Source organism: Tachyglossus aculeatus, chromosome 9 (assembly GCF_015852505.1).
Source record: "Tachyglossus aculeatus isolate mTacAcu1 chromosome 9, mTacAcu1.pri, whole genome shotgun sequence".
NCBI classification, from domain to species: Eukaryota; Metazoa; Chordata; class Mammalia; order Monotremata; family Tachyglossidae; genus Tachyglossus; species Tachyglossus aculeatus.
In genome coordinates this window covers 61,231,272-61,248,524 of record NC_052074.1, presented here as the reverse complement: position 1 = coordinate 61,248,524, position 17,253 = coordinate 61,231,272, and the positions used below count along the sequence as shown (strand labels likewise).

General features: G+C 40.0%; 1 protein-coding gene across 1 annotated transcript in view; it reads left to right on the top strand.

Annotated features, from left to right (window-relative positions):
* The window catches only part of CERKL (ceramide kinase like), an 83,737-nt gene that overhangs the window by 55,111 nt on the left and 11,373 nt on the right, over positions 1-17,253 (top strand). The window contains exons 4-6 of the mRNA XM_038750997.1: positions 4,773-4,836; positions 13,503-13,645; positions 16,931-17,005. Of these exons, the coding sequence (XP_038606925.1) occupies positions 4,773-4,836; positions 13,503-13,645; positions 16,931-17,005 (282 nt within the window). The remainder of the gene's footprint in view (positions 1-4,772; positions 4,837-13,502; positions 13,646-16,930; positions 17,006-17,253) is intronic.

Here is a 17,253-nt window from a genome sequence, read left to right as displayed (position 1 = left end):
TTAATACCTTAGTACCTTTATCATATTCGTTATAAATCATTTTTCTAAAATGCAATTTTCCTCATTGTCCCTCTGAATCGTCTTCCACCTGTACTTTCTTTTCTTTAGTTTCCTTCATATTTCTCATCTTTGCATTTCATGCATGGTGAGGGGAGAAAAATTGTTCACTTTTTGACATTTCATTTTAGATTATCAGGTCATTCCAGTTACCTACATTTCCAGATATGAATCAATGCTTATGCAATATCAGGGGTCATCTATTTCAACAAAGTTTGGCAAATCATGGGGCCAAGTACAGTTTCCTTTTTTTCTTTAGGTGTCTGTAATCTTCGCCATTTCTTACAGAGCTGGAAGAGACACACCAGCCCCACTGCATCACTGAAAATATAAAAGTTCAGATCCCTGTAGTTTAAGTAGAAGTTCTTTGGAATATTGATATTTGGCTTTACTCTCACAAATGTGCTAAAAGAAGGTAGCTTCGAAGTTCTGACTGATCAGAAGAAGAAAGCTCTAAGTATATTGTCACACATACGAAAAGAATAGCAACAACAACAACAATAATTTTGAAAATAATGGTACTTGTTAAGCACTTACTATGTGTCAAGAACTGCACATAATGCAAGAGAAGTTACAAGTTAATCACAAGAGACACAGATACTGTCCCACGTTGGTCTCTCAGACTTAGGGGGTATAAAATTTAATCCTCATTTTACAGATGAGGAAATTGAAGTACAGAGAGGTTGAGTGATTTGTCCGAGGTCACACAACAGATAAGGAGTGGAATTAGAACCCAGGTCCTTTGACTTCCAGGCACGTGCTATTTCCACTAGCACGCCACTTACGTAGGGTAAAGAAAAGCTTACCCTAGTCTATTTTGATCATGCTCATTTGTGACCCCTTCATATAACTGACACTCCACACATTACAGCCTTAATCCTACAAGATATTGATGTTAATGTTTTAAAGCCATTTTAATCTTCTGCTAGTGTATTGATGAGGGAGTGTGATGTGATTAGCTAGTGTCATGTGCAAATTGACCAATTCACCTCTGAAACTGTAATCCTAACTAATTATTTATAATAAGGTCACAGAGGTTGAGGGTTATTCTTATAGTTTTAGATTGGATTGTTAATCTTTGCACCTGGAGAAACACAGCCGACAAGGACAAGGAAGTCTGTGGTGCTAGGCAAACCACTGGCATTCAAATTGATTCTTTCAAAGTAGGTTCTTGGTCTTAAAGGACCAGGATTGAGGCTAAGCTATCTGTACCCATTATTTATGCTTACTCAGTGTGCGGATGCTGAAGAAATGCCACGGGATTATATATTGACTATTGTATCTTCAAGACAAAAAGTAAAATAAAGGGACTTCAGTAATGCTATAAATTGGCAAAATCCTTGCCAGAATGATTTTGGATTAGCTAAAGTAGCACATTTGTTAGCCAAGTCAATTCAGAACTGCAATGTGATTTGAGGGTTTGGTGCAAAAAGAACAGATAATAATAATAATAATAATAATAATAATAATAATAATGGCATTTAAGCGCTTACTATGTGCAAAGCACTGTCCTAAGCACTGAGGAGGATACAAGGTGATCAGATCGTCCCATGTGGGGTGCTCTGTCTTCATCCCCATTTTACAGATGAGGTAACTGAGGCACAGAGAAGTTAAGTGACTTGCCCAAAGTCACACAGCTGACAATTGGCGGAGCCAGGATTGAACCCATGACCTCTGACTCCCAAGCCCATGCTCTCAGATTTCTACACTTTATTCCTTGCCCTTACACAGGTGTTTCATAATGTTAGAAAACCTGGATTCTGGTACCACTCAAAAATCTAAACGAAATCTTCAGCTACTGCAAAGTACTGCAGAGTGAACCATTTGTCAGTCAGTTTTCTTAACACCAAAGTATTCAACCATGATTGCATTTTTCTAAAGGACCATTTCCCATTTGATTGGGATAAGATTCATAATAATAACTGTGGTTTTTGTGAAGCGCTTACTATGTGCCGAGCACTGTACTAAGCTCTGGGGAAAATACAAGATAATTGGGTCTAACATGGGGTTCACAGTCTAAGTAGGGGAGAGAACAGGTATTGAATCACCATTTTGTAGATGAGGGAACTGAGGCCCAGTGAAGAGACTTGTCCAAGAACACACACAGCAGGCAAGTGGCAGAGCCAGGATTAAAACCTGGCTTCTTTGCCTCCCAGACTGATGCTATTTCCATCGTATGTGACCCTATTTTGCCACTTGATGTTAAATATTACCCATAGGTGGAATGGGTGCATTGTTCATTCATTCGATCATATTTCTTGAGTTCTTGAGCACTTACTGTGTGCAGAGTACTGTACTAAGCACTTGGGAGAGTACAATGTAACTATAAACAGATATATTCCTTGCCCACAGGGAGCTTACAGTCTAGAGAAGCAGCGTGGCTCAGTGGAAAGAGCACAGGCTTTGGAGTCAGAGGTCATGAGTTCAAATCCTGGCTCTGCCACTTGTCAGCTGTGTGATTTTGGGCAAGTCACTTCACTTCTCTGTGCCTGTTACCTCATCTGTAAAATGGGGATTAAGACTATGAGCCCCCCCCCCCCCCCCCCCCCGCCCACCATGGGACAACCTGATCACCTTGTAACCTCCCTAGTGCTTAGAACAGTGCTTTGCACATAGTAAGCACTTAATAAATGTCATTATTATTATTAGAGGATAAATCCAGGTCTCATAGTCACAAAGAAGATGGGTCTGAATCTTGATGCTATGGTGCTGCCACAATAATCTGATTTGTACTCTGTTTGATTTTCTGCTTCCTGGTCTGTCGTCCTATTGGAAAAATAGGTTTCCCAGGCAAAGAGAGAGAATTCAGTGAGCCTGTTGTGGGCAGGGATTGTCTTTATTTGTTGCTGAATTGCACTTTACAGGCACTTAGTACAGTGCTGTTCACACAGTAAGCACTTAATAAATATGAATGAATGAATTCAGTGAGGACATTTGACCCTAGGTAGAAATTTTGAAATTGTTCTGATTCATTCATTAATTCAATCACATTTATTGAGCACTTTGTAGAAAGCAATGTACTAAGCACTTGGGAGAGTACAATATAACAACAAAAAGACACATTCCTGCCCACAAAGAGCTCACAATGTGTAGCAAAGGTCCTGTCTGCTGTAGCCTGATGTGGGTCTGAAGCCAGATGGAAATATTGGAAGGGTATGGTTGACAGTACTATTCAGGAGTTAGTTCAGGACTTTGAAATCCTTTGGCATGTTCTCACTGTATGGCGAGGTGGATAGAGCACAGGCCTGGGAGAGAAGGCCCTGGGTTCTAATTCCGGCTCCACCACTTGTCTGCTGTGTGATCTTTGCCAAGTCACTTCACTTCTCTGGGCCTGTTACCTCCACTGTAAAGTGGGGATTGAGACTGTGAGCCCCATGCAGAAAAGGGACTGTGTCCAACCCAATTTGCTTGCATCACCCCAGTGCTTAGTACAGTGCTTGGCACACAGTAAATGCTTAACAAATACCACAATTGTTATTATTCTTCCAAATGCTGAGGATGAACCTGCAAAAGTAACGAAGCGGCACATTCAGTCCTTTGGTTTGACACGGCATTACATGTGTAAGTATGGAAACATAGAAGACTTGGGAAATTTCACACTGATGATTTCACACTGTGGATATATAATAAAGAATATTGTACCTTTTGTTTTCATTTATCTGTCTTTTGGTTCTATAGAGGAACAGAGAAATATTAGACATTCCTCTAATGTAGAACTGTTTCATTAGTGTCTGTAATATCTTAGAAGGCTGTGATAGAATTGAATCACAATTCCATTTGGTTTCGACTGGTCCTTTAGGACATCAAGGCTGATACTTTCTTCAGTAGCATCTAAAAACGTTTGTGGGGGAAGAAGGTTGAGCTGGAGTAACACCGGGAACAGACAGGCATGAAAGATGAATGTAATCTTGCAGATAATGATGCACATTCTTATACAAAAAAATCCATCTGCAAGTGTCATGTCAGTCACTAGGAATCTTTGATGGGTGGTACAGCTGGGCTGTCTCTTCTGGCAAAGCTGCCCTAGAAAATGCTAAATGTGGTTATGCTGCTCCGTGCCATCTGCAATATGCCAGTTTATCCTGTCTTCACTGGCATTCACATTGTTACACAGGGCACCAAAAGCCACAGAGACAGCAATGCAGAATGACAGATTTGTTTCCTCCAGAGGCTACAGATTCTAGGGTACATTGGCACCGCCCTCTTCCTTGTGTTAATGTCTGTCGTCACTTGGATTTATTTTATTTGTTTTCCCTCAGCCAACCTCTTAGAGGTTTAGCCTGTCAGTTGTAGCATCGACGTACATATTCTGTAGCACAGTATAGGACGCAGTAATCCTTCAACTGGTATATTTTTTAAAATACAGTATGACTGACATTCTTTAGCTTTGGCTCTCGTATGTGTTCTAAATCCTGTTACTGATTGGTTTTATATTTAAGGAACACTAAACCCACTCCAAGGTAAATTAGAAAAACACTGTGCATTTGACACCACAAATGTTTTCGGTGTCTTGAAAAGACGTGTAGTCTTAAAGTTATAAAACATTCAGCAACTAACAGTCCTTCTTTCCCTTGATTAGCTATAAACATTCAATAATTAATTTTGTTTTATGAACCAAACCATATGTTCATCATAGAATTAAGCCAAACAAAGCTAAAAGGTGTGAGACTGTTATTTACAAACTTTTAGTATGTTTTCTTTTTTTTTTTTAATAGTAACAGAATATGCTGGACATGCTCTATCACTGCTTAAGGAATGTGATCTCCAAGAATTTGATGGGTAGGTACTGTATAATTCTAAGTATGCTATATGATGGTGTTTTCCTTTGTGAAAGCGTATTTTGTGAATTTTCAGGTATAATAGGCTCTTAAGGTCTAAAATTTTGAAGATTTTGTGAGGTATGAAATTGAAATTTGAATCAGGCTCATTATTTTGTACATGGATGGCAAGGCTTAACAGAAGTACATTTAAAAAAAATGGGATGAGGTTTTTTTTTATGCGTTGACAACATTCATTAGATGTTAGTGTTGTTTTTTTTAAGATAAGACATCATTATCATCTTCATAAACCTCTCTCCTGCTTTTCCTAGACCATTTCTAGGCCTCATTTTCTACGTCTAATGATAAAAGGCATAAGGGATTATAGCTTCCTTCCCCCCACTTCTACCTCTTCCTTCCTCCTTCCATATCTACCCTTTTTTCTGTGCATTCTCCCATCTCCCTTCAGCTTCCCTTCTCTCCTTAGCCATCTATTAAAACTGCTGCCAACACAAGGCATTTTCTTGGTTCACCTTTATGAATGTTATTGCTTCTTTAAATCTCTTCATTGGCCTTTCCCCATTTTATGTATTCATTTCAGATTTTTTTTCCACCTCCTCTCCTGGGCTATTCAGAATCAGATTATATGGGCACAGACACATTGGCAAGCCAATTATCTGAATGTCTATTATCTGAACCAAAGCCTGTTTGAATAATTAATGACACACTCCCTCACACTACCCATAGTGTAACAAAAGACAAAACTTGAATAATCAAACATACTTTGGGCTAGGGTGGTCCAGGTTAGCCAAACTCAATTGATCTTGAATTTTCTGACCCAGCCTCATTCCTGGTAATTTCAAAGATTTGGCATACTTCTGTTTCCAAACAGCAGTTAGCTATATCCTATACAATTTCCAGAGCAACACTATTTATAGCACCCAAAGGAGATTCCCAAGTATGCTTAGGATACATAAAATTGATTTCTAGCAGAAATCAAGTTAAAAGAATCAGAGTCATTGGCAAGTTTATTTACCTGCGAATGATTTTCTCTCGGTGGATAGCTATCTTTGTCTTGTAAAAGAGGGAAGAAGCATTCTAGTATTTACCCAAGCCTGAAGCTGGGTGGCTTCATTAGGAATGCAGTTTATCTGGGACTAGACTATTATTATTAGTAGTAGTATTAATAATAATAATTGTGGTATTTATTCAGCATTTACAACATGCTAAACACCATACCAAACCCTGGGCTAAATACAAGGTAATCTGGTTGGTCCAAGTCCACAGTCTCAATAGGAGAGAGAGCAGGAACTTTATCCCCATTTTACAGATGAGGAAACTGAGGCAAGAAGTTAAGTAACTTGACCAAGGTCACACAGAAGGTTAGTGACAGAGCTGGGATTAGAACCCAGGTCCTCTGACACCTAGGCCCAAACCCTTTTCACTAGGCCATACTGCTCCTCAATGATTCTCTGTTTCTTAAAGCCAGTCATAAGCTAAACATATTCCAGGTTAACTTCATTTCTCTTCTTCCACAGTCACAATAGGTGAACAGAATTCTTCTTTAGGGGAAAACTAATTTTCCCTGTTTCTCAGCTTCATTTGGAATCTAATGGAAGGCAAATAAGTTATTAGAATGGTATACTCTGATTTGGTACTGTTTCTTGGGAGAACCCCATGATTGAGTTTGTGGAGGCAAGGAAGAAGATCTGTACAAAAATGATCAGGAGCTGATATTCTGAAATGCTGGTAGCCCTGCTCATTCCACCGCTCTGCCATTGGCCAGCCCGAATGGCTGACGTGTGGATGATAATAACAATAATTATGATATGGGCTAGGGTGGTCCAGGTTAACCCAGCTCAATTTACCTGTATATATGTATATATGTTTATACGTATTTATTACTCTATTTTATTTGTACATATTTATTCTATTTATTTTATTTTGTTAATATGTTTTGTTTTGTTGTCTGTCTCCCCCTTCTAGACTGTGAGCCTGCTGTTGGGTAGGGACCATCTCTATATGTTGCCAACTTGTACTTCCCAAGCGCTTAGTACAGTGCTCTGCACACAGTAAGCTCTCAATAAATACGATTGAATGAATGAATGAATTTGATTAAGCTAATTGCATCTTGAACCTTCTAACTCAGCCTCATTTTTGGTAATTTCAAAGATTTGGCATATTTCTGCTTCCAAACAGCAGTTAGATATATCTTAGACAATTTCCAGAGCAACACTAACTATTTATAGCTCCCAAAGGAGATTGTTAAGTCCTAACTATGTGCCGGGCATTGTACTAAGCTCTGGAGTGGATACAAGCACATAGTTCTTATCCCACATGGGGCTCACAGTCTTAACCCCCATTTTACAGAGGAGGTAACTGAAACACAGAGAAGTGAAGCGACTTGTCCAAGGTCACACAGAAAACAAGTGGCAGGGCCAGAATTAGAACCCAAGTACTTCTGACTCACAGGCCTGTGCTCTATCCACTAACCCACGCTGCTTCTGGAAGATGTGGAATCCAGTGTTGGGAAGCTCTAGGCTTGCCCATAATAAGGTCAGGTTGGCCAAAATGAGCCAGGGAGGAAGCAGGGACGATTTGCCAATTTCCGCAATTTTTTTAGGAATCACCACAGTGCTGCAATGCTTTATGAGCCAGCTGGCATGTTAAAAATTCCTTTCCAGTTAGGGCCTCTAATCACATCCAGATATTTCCATTTTCCTTAGTCATCCTTCATAGCTGTAGTTAACCAGAAGCATTATGGTTTTATTCTTCTTTATGTGAGCTGATATTTTTTCCTTATCTCAGCACATAGCTTTGTCATCATCACCATCAGTTGCTATTTCCTGAGCCCCAACTAGGTACTTATTCCATATTATTTATTCATCTATTTAATAATATTTATTGAGCACTTACTGTGAACAGACACCGTACTGAGCACTTGGGAGAGTACAATATAACAGACACATTCCCTGCCCACAGGGAGCTTACAGTCCAGATGCATTTAGTGAAACTCATTCTCCGAAGCTAGAAATGGGAGGTGTGGGAGTGTGGAAGAAATGTAGCCTAGTGGAAAGAGCATGGGTTGGGACGGGGGTGAAGTGATCTGGGATCTGTTTCCTGCCCTCCGTCACTTTGAACAGGTTTCTCGACCTCTTTGTGCCTGTTTCTTCATCTGTTAAGTAGGAACAAAATATTTCATTTCTCCCCTGTCAGATCAATCAGCCAATCGTATTAATTGAGCACCTACTATGTGTGGTGCACTGAAGTAAACATTTGGGAAAATACAATGCACCAGAGTCGGTAGACACAGATCGTAAGCCCTGTGTGAAATAGAGGCTAACCTCTGATCTGGAATCTACCCCAACACTTTACCCACTGCTTGGCACATACCGTGTGCTTAGTAAATACCATAAAAATTAACATCAGTAAGCTCACTGTGGGCAGGGAATCTGTGCATTTATTGTTGCATGGTACTGTCCCAAGAGCTTAGTAGAGTGTTTTGCACACAGTAAATGATCAATAGATATGATTGAATTGAATGTAAGGACATATGCAGAAGCAGTAATGAATGAGATGATGGCACACCCACATATGTGTGATAATATAAAATTTGTTAAAAGGACACACTTTTAATCGATCATATTGAGCTATTACTGTGTGCAGAGCACTGTACTAAGCACTTAGGAGGGTGCAATATAACAGAATTGGTCGATGAGTTCCCTGCCTACAAGTCTCCAGCTCCAGAGAAGATTTTTTTCATCTCTACGGGATGGAAAGGAGGGAGGGAGAGAAAGAAAGAAAGAGAAAGAGAGATAGAAAGAAAGAAGAAAGAGAAAGAATGAGGAAAAGAGAAAGAAAGAAAGAGAAAGAGAGAGAAAGGAAGAATAAGGAAGGAAGAAAGAAAGGCATTTTTGGGCTCCTCTTTTGGCTGGCTGGAATGTTCCCCCATCAAATTGTCTTGCATATTTTAGGTGGTCTCCCCTTTTTCTGAGAACCCCTGGCAACTGTTATAATTATTTTTATTATTATCATTACTAGTAGTATTATTGTTGCTCTAGCCTACTTGCCCAATCCATAAACTTGTAAGTCCCCATTCCTCCATGTTTCAGTATGCTCACACACTGGAAACACCTCAGATTTGGAGTGGAACTACACTACTTTCCATTTGGGCTTCTGAAGGGGCATTTGGTTCCTAGAATGTAGAAGAAAACAAATACATTAATGCTAATGTTTTAGGAAAGGCACCTTACTGCTTCTTAAGGAAAGAAAACAGGACATTAGTCTCAGTTTTGTTTTTGGTTTTTTTTTTTTTTCTTTAAGTCAAAAGCTTTCTCTCTATGGCCACAGCAAGTAGGAGTTTGTCTACTGTGGAAAAAATGTTAAAGCACTTTTTTTGCAAGGGACTGCTTTTGAAAGAGTTTTGTATTATGGGTTATCATCTCTCAGGTCTCTGGAAGATTAGAATTAGCTTTTCCTAAATATTATCTACCTTAGTTAATGGGATGTTACACAGCACTGCATAACTCAGCACCAAGCAAACATTTCAGCGTAAGCAATGGCTTGGGAGGTCATCAAGCAATCAATCGATGCTATTTATTGGGTGCTTACTATGTGCCAAGCCCTATGCTAAGTTCTTGGGAGAGCATAGTACAGATGCTGCTGCAAACTTGCAATTTGTTGACTTCATCAATTTGTTTCTAAGCAGTTTGGAATAGTAATTACAGCACGGGCCTAGAAGTCAGAAAGTCATGGGTTCTAATCCAGACTCCGTTGTCTGCTGTGTGACCTTAAGCAAGTCACTTCACTTCTCTGTGCTTGTTACTTCATCTGTAAAATGGGGATTAAGGCTGTGAGCCCCATTTGGGGCAGGGACCGTATCCAACCCGATTATCGTGTAGCTACCCCAGATCTTAGGACAGTGCCTGGAACATAGTAAATGCTTAATAAATGCCATAATTATTATTATATTATCAATCAATCAGTGGTGCTTGAGTGCTTACTGTGTGCAGAGCACTGTACAAAGGGCTTGGGAGAGTTCAGTATAACAGATCTGGTAGACATTTTCCCTGTATAAATGAAGTTCACTCTTAGTGGACTCTCTCTGGTCTTTAGTAGTTTTGTTAGTTGTGTGGTCTTACATCTGTGCCTGATTTGTAAAGAAAAACGATGAACATTTCTTTTGTGTCATACAATTTGAGCAGTTGTACACATACCTTCCAGTCCTGGGAGAGCTGCACCTCCACGGGAGGAGTGCTCAGCACAGTGCTCTACACACAGCAAGGGCTCAATGAATCCTATGGATCGATCGGTTGATTAATTGATGAGTCACATACCTGATGCCCTCTGACTGTAGGAACTCTGCCTCACTGGCTTCTCCTCTTCCAGACTCCCTCTTGGACAATCTCTGGGGGTTTTTCTTTTAGGCTGAAAAGCAAGGCAGGAGGATGAGTGAGAGGGTGGGGGACATGGTGGGGGGGGCATAGCCCTACTGAGAGCTCACCTCCTCCAAGATGCCTACCCAGACTGAACCCCCTTTTTCCTCTCCTCCTCCCCATCCCCCCCGCCCTACCTCCTTCCCCTCCCCAGACCACCTGTATATATATATTTCTACAGATTTATTACTCTATTTATTTTACTTGTACATAGTTACTATTCTATTTATTTTGTTAATGATGTGCATTTAGCTTTAATTCTATTCATTCTGACGACTTGACACCTGTCCACATGTTTTGTTTTGTTTGTCGTCCCCTTCTAGACTGCGGTTGGGTAGGGACCATCTCTATATGTTGCCAACTTGTACTTCCCAAGTGCTTAGTACAGTGTTCTGCACACAGTTAGCGCTCAATAAATACAATTGAATGAATGAATGAATAAGAGCTCTTAAAAATCACCTTTGCCTATTTCATGTTAAAATATTTTCTGAGGGTACAAGGCTTGTACTGAGGCCAAGTAAATTTTTCTTTCCCAGTGTAGTTATACAGCTTATGTCTGGTACATCTGTTTGCTCTTTGATTCAAAGTCAGTGAAACAACTTGGAAGCAGACTTAAACATACCCATACTGTTTACAACAATAGATCTGTGTGTATTCCATCATAATCAACATCCCGTAAGCACTTAATATTCACCCCACCCTCAACCCCACAGCACACACACACTCACCCCCCTATATATATATATTTGAATATATAGCCTTAACCCTCTGCCATTAGCCCTATATATACTTTATTTTAATGTCTGTCTTCCCCTATAGAGTGTAACTTCTAAGCAGTGTGTCCAAAACAGCTCAATCTATTCTCCACTACCATGCTTAAGGACACCACCAAGGATCTGGAAACTTGCCAAATGTAGTTCTTCCCCATTAGAAAACTTCCACATTAACCAGTCACAATCAACACTACAAACCTGAGACAATATGGGTTACCTAGAGGATGATTATAAGAAATACTATAGGTCGTTATGAGCCATTCCATAGTCAGTTCAGGACTCTGGATTGATTCTAAACCTTAAAAAGACAGGCTAGTTTTCCTTAAAAACCAAAGTTGCGAATCAGCTTCAGAGAATGTGATGATATTGCCAGATTCTGCTACCAATGAGACATGCATAGATAAAGAAGTGCACGGGCCTGGGAGTTGGAGGAGAGGGGTGTTAATTTCAACTCTACCTCATGTCTGCTGTGGGACCTCAGGCAAGTCACTTGACTTCTGCGTGCCTCAGCAGCCTCATCTGTAAAATGGGGATTAAATCCTACTCTCTCTTCCTTAGCCTGTGAGGCCCGTGAGGGACAGGGACCATATTTAAACTGATTAACCTTTCTCTTTAATGGTATTTTTTAAGCACTTAATATGTGCTGGAGTAGATACAAGCTAATCAGGTTGGACGCAGTCCCTGTCCCACATGGAGCTCCCTGTACTAATCCCCATTTTACAGATGAGGGAATGCAGACACAGAGAACTAAAGTGACTTGCCCATGATCACACAGCAGATAAGTGGCAGAGCCTGGATTAGAATCCAGATCCTTCTGAATCACAGGATCAGATTCTATCCTATATATATATATATATATCTATGTATATATATATATATATATAGGATAGAATATATATATACATATATATATATGTCCTGTATATATGTATATATGTTTGTACATATTTATTACTCTATTTTACTTGTACATATCTATTCTATTTATTTTATTTTGTTAGTATGTTTGGTTTTGTTCTCTGTCTCCCCCTTTTTAGACTGTGAGCCCACTGCTGGGTAGGGACTGTCTCTATATGTTGCCAACTTGTACTTCCCAAGCGCTTAGTACAGTGCTCTGCACACAGTAAGCACTCAATAAATACAATTGATTGATATACACTAGGCCATGCTGCTTCTCATTAACTTGTTTACCTGTGTCTAGCCCAGCACTTAGAACCATCCTTGGCATATTCATTCAATTCGTTCAATCATATTTATTGAGTGCTGAGTGTATGCAGAGCACTGTACTAAGCACTTGGGAGAGTACAATACAACAAAAAACCAACACATTCCCTGCTCACAACGAGCTTTCAGTCTAGAGGATGAGCTTATATTTAGCACTTAACAAGAACCATGATTGTTATCAATTACTATGGGGAATAACCATTGGTTAGATGTGGAAAAGCATTGTTGTTGGGTGTAAGAGAGGGTAGTGTTATAACAGGTGAGCAGGCTAAGCTGACCCAATCGTGAATGTCCGATCATCATCATCATCAATCGCATTTATTGAGCGCTTACTGTGTGCAGAGCACTGTACTAAGCGCTTGGGAAGTACAATTTGGCAACATGTAGAGACAGTCCCTACCCAACAGTGGGCTCACAGTCTAAAAGGTGGGCTCACAGCTCCGATCAAGCTGTCTACTCCCAGATACACATCACTTTCTTTGGTCAGGTGAGGGATGAACCCCTTTGGATTCAACAGGTGCAGTAAACTAGTTTTGCCAGTGTGTCTACACAGTCACCTTTCTGTTACCACATTAAGCTGGTGACTAACCATTCTGATTTGTACATTTTAGTTTCAATTTAAAGTACAATTTATGCAGTTATGTAAATGTATAGGGTTTTTTCCCCCTCAGTTATTTCCCTGGTGAAGTCTTTAAAACATTTAGTTAGTGATACCAACTTGTTTCAGAAGGTTGTAACACCAATAAAAAGTGTCATAAAAAGTAATGCCAAGGATAAGGAACCATGGCATGCTTGCAATTACAGCATTCACATACTAATGATAATTAGCAGTATCTTAAATTAAAGCTTCTTATTTATACACGATTTTTACTGCCTTCTGAGTTGCAAGTGATTTATGGAGAATTAACAGGATTTTATGGCTTTGGTTTGTGTTAGTTGAATGTATTCTAAATGACAGTATATTAACATCAACAAAATGAGAATTATATGCTTCTGGCCATTGACAGAAGAAAAAGCAATCCTTTTGCAGGTCGACATGAAACACGTTCGAATTTTTCATGCCCATTAATCTGTTTATTATACTATGGAGTTAGTTTGTAATTGTGAAGTGAATTTCTCCCAGAGTGCTCATGTGAGCATTTTCTTAAAGTGTACCTATGAGATAAATATATTATTTTAGTACCTGAATTTTATGAAACATTGCTGTCTTTGGAAGTTCCCCTTGATCTTACTTGAACTTTTATTCCTTGGTTTAGGATTCTCTGTGTCGGTGGCGATGGGTCTGCTAGTGAAGTGGTCAATGGGCTACTTCTTAGAGCCCAAATGGATGCTCGGAAGGACACGGATTACATCCTTACACCTGTCAAAACAACACTTCCTCTCGGTATAATACCGGCAGGTGAGAAAATAGATAATGCTGTCCTCCTGTCTTATAGGTACACCTGCCTAATCTTCTGTGTCACATTCTCCCATTTAGGAGAACCAGTTCCCTTTCAGGTTGCTAGAAAGAGAGGATGAAATTTAGTAATTCACGAGTCTCATCCTATAATGATGTCACAGGAAACATTTGTCTAAAAGAAACCAAATGAAGACAATAAGGGAAACATTTCTGTTAACATTCCAATGAGACTGACCATCAGAATGCCATCCTTTTCACGTAGCTGCTCGAATTCCTTTAAAATCCCGCCTGAGGAAAGATCACCTAAACCTTTGCTGAGGGAATTATTTCGAATGGACTGAAATGGTAGGAAAACGTTTGGAGACCTTGGAATGTTTTGGGTCTCCCCGCTCACTCCCCAAATAATTATAGCAACCCGTAGTGAATAACAGCTGATATCTGCTACAAAGAAACAAATCCAGTTTATGCCAGTAGTTTGCCCTTCATTTGTCTTTTGAGTTGCTATGAATGTGATGGTGGTATTATGAGATGGAACCCCTCCAACACTTTCCTTCATGCAAATTGGACGTGTTTGGGTCACTGTTTCCCTTCATTAGGACTTGCACTCCAGAGATTCTGTGTTAACAGTTACACATCAGAAGCAGGAAAGATGGGTGGCCCCAAAGGAATGCATTTATTGCAAAGTGGGTAGCTGAATCAAACAAAGAGTGAGGATATAGTCTTCTTGCTCTGTCAAATATCAAAACAAGGTATTGCACTGGAGTTTTATGGCAATCTTGGGCTTTGGGAACACATTTGGTTTTAATACCACGTATCCACGGTTGCTTGTTAACTTGAATGCGTTTATCCGTTGGATGGACGAAGGCTTTCGAAAGATAGCTGATGAATCTGTAGGGGGTTATGGCCTACAGGTCATATCTGAGAAGCAATGTGGGTCAGTGGAAAAGAGCACGGGCTTTGGAGTCAGAGGCCATGGGTTCAAATCCCAGCTCCGCCAATTGTCAGCTGTGTGACTTTGGGTAAGTCACTTAACTTCTCTGTGCCTCAGTTACCTCAGCTGTAAAATGGGGCTGAAGACTGTGAGTCCCTTGTGGGACAACGTGATCAACTTGTAACCTCCCCAGCGCTTAGAACAGTGCTTTGCACATAGTAAGCACTTAATAAATGCCATCATTATTATTATCTGATAGAAATAGGACACGATCAAATCTGTTCCAAGGAGTAGAGTCCTGACTGGGGCTTTGATGGACAGAATAGATAAGCAAGCAGAAGGAGAGGGGTTCCAAGCTTCAGCCCAAGAGGAAGCAGCCTGTCTTTGAAACTATTCTCCTCCTGGAAAGAGACACCCAGAGGGAGTGTGTTTAATAAATTACTCCACTGAGCAAGCAGACTAAACCACTGTATTATGGTCAGAATCAAATGGATCAGATGTGGGAAAAGCCCACATTTGGTATCCTGGCGATTAGCAGTGGTGTTTGTTGCCATGGGAACTGGTGCTAAGAAACTGTGCGGAACGATTCTGGTGAAGAGGAGGAAAAACTAAAAGGGCATAAAAATAAATAAAGAAAAACCCAATCCAGTTGCTGTCGAACAAGGTGCAAGCCACACGCTGATAGCCATGAACCCTCTAGTCCTAAATAGTTCTCTTAAATTCCTACTTCCAATTAATTTGAAGAGAACAAAATATTGCCGAGGGACTGTTAATTTCTATGGTATTTCAGGCAAAGAACCAAAGTGTAGGTGCCGTTTTTATGAGAATTTTAGCTATGCTTGACTAGGAAGTCATTACATCACATTTATCTGTTTGGATGTGGGAGACATTAACAGCCTTATGAATATTCATGTTGTCTGGTTAATTAAGTTAATTGTTCTGCAGAAGTGCTTGCACTTCCAAGGACATTTTTTTTTTTTTTTGCACAATTTCTGCTTGGTTCCTTCATCAGTCATAGTTTATAGGCACAAATACTTTTATCCTTACCCTCGTGTTTCGGCACATTTGGGTGATGGGAGGAGGTTGATACCTGCAGAAAATTACATTTTTATTCCAGTGAAATGTTCATTTTGAAGTAGGACATTTAGAGCTTCTTTTGTGAGGATGTATTTAATACCCCTTTGGTATTTCTGCATTCATGTTGAGTTGCTATTTATGAACAGACATCACTTCTTAAACAAAAAGACACCATGGGAAAAATTCCAAAGAATTAGACATTGATCTGTCTATAGAGGAGAGTTCAGGATATCTATAAGGTTGAGTGTCAGTCTTCGGTTCAATTATGTAACAGGTTCAGTAATATTCATTCTAAGAGGGATTCATTCTAAAATTTCTGCCACTTTTTCCTGCACAGTATATCCTGGATCAAGTCCTTCCTCTCCACCAAACTGTTCTCTCTCTTCATTTAATTGTATTTATTTAGCACTTGCTGTGTGCACAGCACTGTATTAAGCACTTACTCTAGTGTAAACTCTGGTCTTTCCGTGGCTAGACAAGTGTATCTGTCTCAATTCTGCTCTCCAGCAGTCAGTCAGTGGTACTTACTGAGCACTTACTCTGTGTGGAGCACTGCATTTAGTGCTTGGGAGAGTACAATACAACATGGTAGATATGATCCTTAGCCACAGAGAGCTTACAGAGTAGAGCAGGAGACTAAATAAATTACAGAAACAGTGTGGCCTGGTGGAAAGAGCACAGGTTAGGAAGCAGAGCACCTGGGTTCCAAACCCAGACCCACTAAATGACCTCGGGCAAGTCACTTAACTTCTCTGTGCCTCAGTTCCCTCTCAAAATAATGGGGATTCAATAACTATTCTTCCTCTTTTTAAACTGTGAGTCCCAGGTGGGACATGAATAGCTTGTCTCTATCCCAGTGCTTAGTATAGTGCTCGATACATTATAGGAACTTAACAGATATTGCAATTACAGACAGGGGAAATGACAGAGTCCAAGAACAAACCTCATGGGACTGGAGTAGGGTGAATGGGAAGTGCTTAAGGGATAAAGATTCCAAGTGCACCCATGAAGCAGAGGGGAGAGCAAATAGGGAAATGAGGGCTTAGACATATGGAGGAGTCAGTTATTAGAATATATCAACCAATAACATCTAAATCTATTGGACAGATGGGTCAGAAGTTCCTAGACATCTTGTAGGGAATTTTATCTGGGGTTGAAATTGACCTTCAGAGTTAATTTCATCACACCATTCTTGTATTTACTCTTCACCAATGTCCCTTTCTTCAGACTACCCTGGTCTGTTTTAACGTCATTGCAAATTTTTGTATGTTTTTTAGGTTCCACCAATGTACTGGCACGTTCTCTTCAAGGCATCACTCATGTAGTGACGGCAACTCTGCATGTTATAATGGGTAAGAATTCATGGGAAAAAAAGCATGCCTTCTCAAAAGAATTTATCGCAGAAGTAACAGAAATAACAGTATAAATTTCCCCCCAGTAATATTAGTATCTTGGACTTGCCTGCCATTTGAAGATCTAAGAGTCATGGGATGAAAAGGGTGATGGTCAGAAATGTTCATCCCTCATCAGGAAGTGGGATCTGAGGAGCATCAGTGGATAGCCAAGCTCTGGGTGCGGATTCCAGTACACGACCAGCTAG